This window comes from Mya arenaria, chromosome 6 (genome assembly GCF_026914265.1).
Source record: "Mya arenaria isolate MELC-2E11 chromosome 6, ASM2691426v1".
Lineage (NCBI taxonomy): Eukaryota > Metazoa > Mollusca > Bivalvia > Myida > Myidae > Mya > Mya arenaria.
In genome coordinates this window covers 68,933,386-68,937,580 of record NC_069127.1, presented here as the reverse complement: position 1 = coordinate 68,937,580, position 4,195 = coordinate 68,933,386, and the positions used below count along the sequence as shown (strand labels likewise).

At 34.8% G+C, this 4,195-nt stretch overlaps 1 protein-coding gene across 1 annotated transcript; it reads right to left on the bottom strand.

Moving 5' to 3' along the window:
* Positions 1 to 1,712: 1,712 nt before the first annotated feature.
* On the bottom strand, positions 1,713 to 2,600 carry LOC128238000 (uncharacterized). The gene has a single exon (XM_052953572.1). It carries the CDS (start codon positions 2,598 to 2,600, stop codon positions 1,713 to 1,715), a length of 888 nt encoding a protein of 295 aa, XP_052809532.1.
* Between the last annotated feature and the right edge of the window lie 1,595 nt (positions 2,601 to 4,195).

Below are 4,195 nucleotides of genomic sequence, written 5' to 3'. Positions count from 1 at the left end.
CTCTATGTCCCCCCCCCCTTTGAAGATTGGTACAATTATGCCCAGTCCCCATGAGTTTGGATATTCGCCGTTATTAAATAGAGTATTAAACAGTTTGAGTAGAAATCCAGATGTTTGATCGAAAGAATGTTTAAAAATTTCTGCGATTAAGTTATCATTGCCCGAACTTTTATTATTATTTTGAGAAAAAAACGGCGTGTTTAAGTTCATCGTAGTTTATATCTATGTCCAATTCGTCGTCAAAATTAATAATCGGATTATGGGTATCATTGTCAGCATTAGTATATGATTCAGTACCATACAAGGTCTCAAAATGAGAGTATAAGTCGTCAACACTTAGATTTTCGGCATTACTATTATTGCTTTTGTATTGCTGTTTGATCTTTTTCCAGAATTGTCTTGGTTTTGTTGCTAAATTACGTAGTGTATTCTTTTCTCTAATTTTAAATTTATTCTTTTCTCTTCGCTTAACTCGGTTATAATAAGCTTTAGTGTTTACAAAATGTTGTCTATTTTCGTTTGTTTTATTTTTTAAAAACACATTTCTTGCAATCGTATATTGTTTTCTAGCGCTGTAACATTCTTCGTTAAACCATTTTTTCTTTTTTGCATGATTAGTTATGTTCTTATCAAAATTACGACGAGTTTTACCGAAAATATTCAATGCATTTTCTTGCAAGAGATCAGTAAACTGTATAACAATATTATCTAAATTTTCGTCTGGATTGTAGTTTTCAATACGCTCTGTAAGAGTTTGCATAGATTCGACATTTTCTCTATTTAAAAGAAGATCGTGGAAAGCATTTATCTTAGACTCATCCCATTTAATAAATCGTTCCGCATTTTTTACATTAGTCGCGGGCTGCTGGTAAATATAACGTTGTAAATGTATTTTAATTCCATTATGATCCGAGAATTCATTCGGTTCTAATACCTTAAAGTCACTTATGTATTCAAAATCATGTTTATCTAATAACAAATAATCCACTGTGCTCGAGCCATTTAGTGAATGAAATGTAAAGTCGCCGTTATCATTGTGTAACCGACCATTACCAATAAGAAGCGAGGTAGATTTACAAAGCTCGATCAAACGTTGCCCGTGCGAATCGATCACTTGATCCCTATTGACACGTGGTTTAATATCAACAATATTTGACATATAGCTGTCATCGTAATCAATGTATTTGTCATAATCTAATATGTCGGATAAATCCGCTGTTCTTGAGTTCATATCACCTGAAATAAATATTTTGCCAAGAGATTTAAAACTTTCAATATCAGATTCAATAATATCGAAAAAAATCTATATCATTTTGGTTTAAAACAGTGGAACCTTGCGGTAAAATATGTGTGTTACAGAAGTATACATCATGATCAAACCTAAACAATGAACTGCATAATTTAACCCATATTATACCGCACTGATGTTTCTTCACAATGCTTATTTTACTCCTTAAACAGTCTTTATAGTAAATTGAAATACCACCGCTATATCTGCCTTTCCTTGTATTAAATGATTTATTACCATATAAATGTTCACTTTGATATCCTTTAATGTTTAAATTAATCTTGTTGTTATTGGATAACCAAGTTTCAGATAGAAAAATTACATCATAGTTAAATAATATATTAAGAAAGTCTGGGTCTGCTAATTTTCGTGAAAGTCCATTAATATTCCATGACAGGATCTTTAAATCACTCTCCTGACATCCCTAGTTCTGGCCCTGTGCGTTGTAACGTGGAGGATCGCATACTTTCCCGTTGACGTATGTCTTGAAGAGGTTGCCGTTTACGTAAAGTTTATTTCCAGCAAGCCTTACAGTTTTCCCGTTTGATTCTTCGGCTTTGATGATATCAAATAACGCTTTCCTGGCATTCCTGGTCTGTTGCGGTCTCTGAACACCGACCCCCTGCCTGGCCTCTTTGAGTTGTTTTTTTACGCCTTCGTCGTACGATTTTTGTCGTATCTTTTCTCTGTCGGTGTAATAGTGAAACTTACCGACGATCGGTCGGGGTTTTGGTGCTTTATTTGAACCTAATCTATGTATGCGGTCAAATAACAAGTCTTTTGTTTCAATGCCGAGTTTAGAGGCTATAAAATCCTTTACAAGAGTGTCACAGTTTTCCTCGGGACCATGTTCCTGTATTCCGTAGAAAATCAAATTATCCCGCATTGATCTTGATTCTAAGTCTAAGAGCTTGTCATTCATTTGATCTTTTTGGATTTCAAATTCGTGCGATTGATTTTTTAAGTCACCACATGTTTGTTGCAATTTTCTAATTTCAATTTTTGCCTCGTTCACTTCATTTTTCTGTTTTTCAAACTCATTACTGATAAAGCTGCATGATGTTTCTACTTCCGTAACCTTTGACTCTAGATTGTTGATTTTAATATCCATGTCCGATATTTTGAGATTGATGGTATTAACTGTCTTTTCAATATTCGGAAGTGAAGTTTTAATGGATTTAATATCTTCCATGATCTGTATAGCCCAACTTGGCGGCGTTGACGGCGCCGGGGGTGCTGGCTGAAACATCCCTGGTGACTGCTGCATACCATAGGCGAACGCTTGTTGGAAGTTTCCAATAGGAGAGGTCATGTTTAGATTCATATTTGACGTATAAAGTTCAGGTGTAAATGTACTATTGTTTACCTGAGCTGGTATATAACGCGGTACACTCGATGCGCTCGTGCATGAAAGATGATCAAAATGTCCGCTTTCTTCACACAATGGGGAGGTGGCTTTCCGTTTTGCTTTTCGTTGTTTTTTGCTGCCTTGTTTAGAATTTTGATTTGAATTTTCACCCGACATGAAGATAATGCATTCGTAAACATGATAATCCAAAATTTTCCACAATTAAACACAGATAATTCCCTTGTTTTTTAAGTTATTTCGAGCACGGTAAAATCCATGTCTTCACAGTTCAGTCACGTGATACTAAAATCCACAAACAATGATGGTATTTGCAACAAAACCTCACTCAATTGTCAATCATTTTAGTTTGGCGGCCATTTTAGACGCCATGATGGCCTAAACATGGTATGAAATATTTTAGAATTGATCGGTTTGCAATATTAATACATTATGGTATAATTTTGCACAGGAATTAAATCATTAAAACAAAATTAGGAGTTAATTGGTGATTATGGTTAAATTTGGCGGCCATCTTGGACGCCATCTTGAATATCTCGATTTCCCTAAGGGTGGCGCGAGGCCATCAAACGGATTCATAAACTGGAGGGTCAAAGCTACTTAAAAACCCCAAAACATTTTCTATACACTCTTATGCAAGGTACTCGACTTCCGCTGCCGGACTAATAGGGTAGTTTGAATTTAAGTTTACGTAGTCTCAGAAGACAGTTTTATTAAGTATACTTTGACCTAACTTGTGAACATTATCAGCAATATGAAGCTTTCAGTTCCTAGCAATTACGATGAACGATAAAAGACTGAAATGCTTAACATCGTGATTGGCGGTTTAAGTGTACCTACTTCGAACAGATCTATTAAAAGCATTGTTTTCATGGTGGCTTTTAGACATATTCAGACCTGCCGCGTAAATTAAATACAAACATGTTAGTTGAATTTTATCACATATGCTTCCAAAAATGAGTAACTCTTGCAATTCAAATGGTTTAAATACAAATGAAACGTTATACGTTTACTTTCCTATAATATCGGCAGCCTGGAAACGAAAGTACGCCACATAACTCTGATTTCTAGCGTTTCACGACTCCCTACATCATATTTGTGAAGAAAGTCAAACTAATGTACCAAACATGAAACAACATTAGAAATAAAGTCAGGTTTCTTATCATAAAAATAAAATCAGTTCAACGTTACCATCATTTGTTCGATAAAATGACCACATTCGGTATAGGAGTACAAAGAACGCGTTTGAAAATGCAAACAAAAAACGTAGATCTAAGTACTTAGACATAAATACGATAATTATTAAGCGCTCTCTGACGACACGCTTTTCCAATAACTCTTAGGTGATAGTTGGCGCTGTTTATAGCGCCTATTTCATTGTTAAGCGCGCCGCCAGCCGAACGGTTATTATTTATAGTTTAAATTTAATCCCTCCTTCCCGACCTTTCAAAGTAAATTAATAGGTTTTGCTTTTTTTCTTTTCTTTTACGTTATTAATGTGTGTTTTTTTATGTTGTGCTTCGAATGATAGTAATAAATGT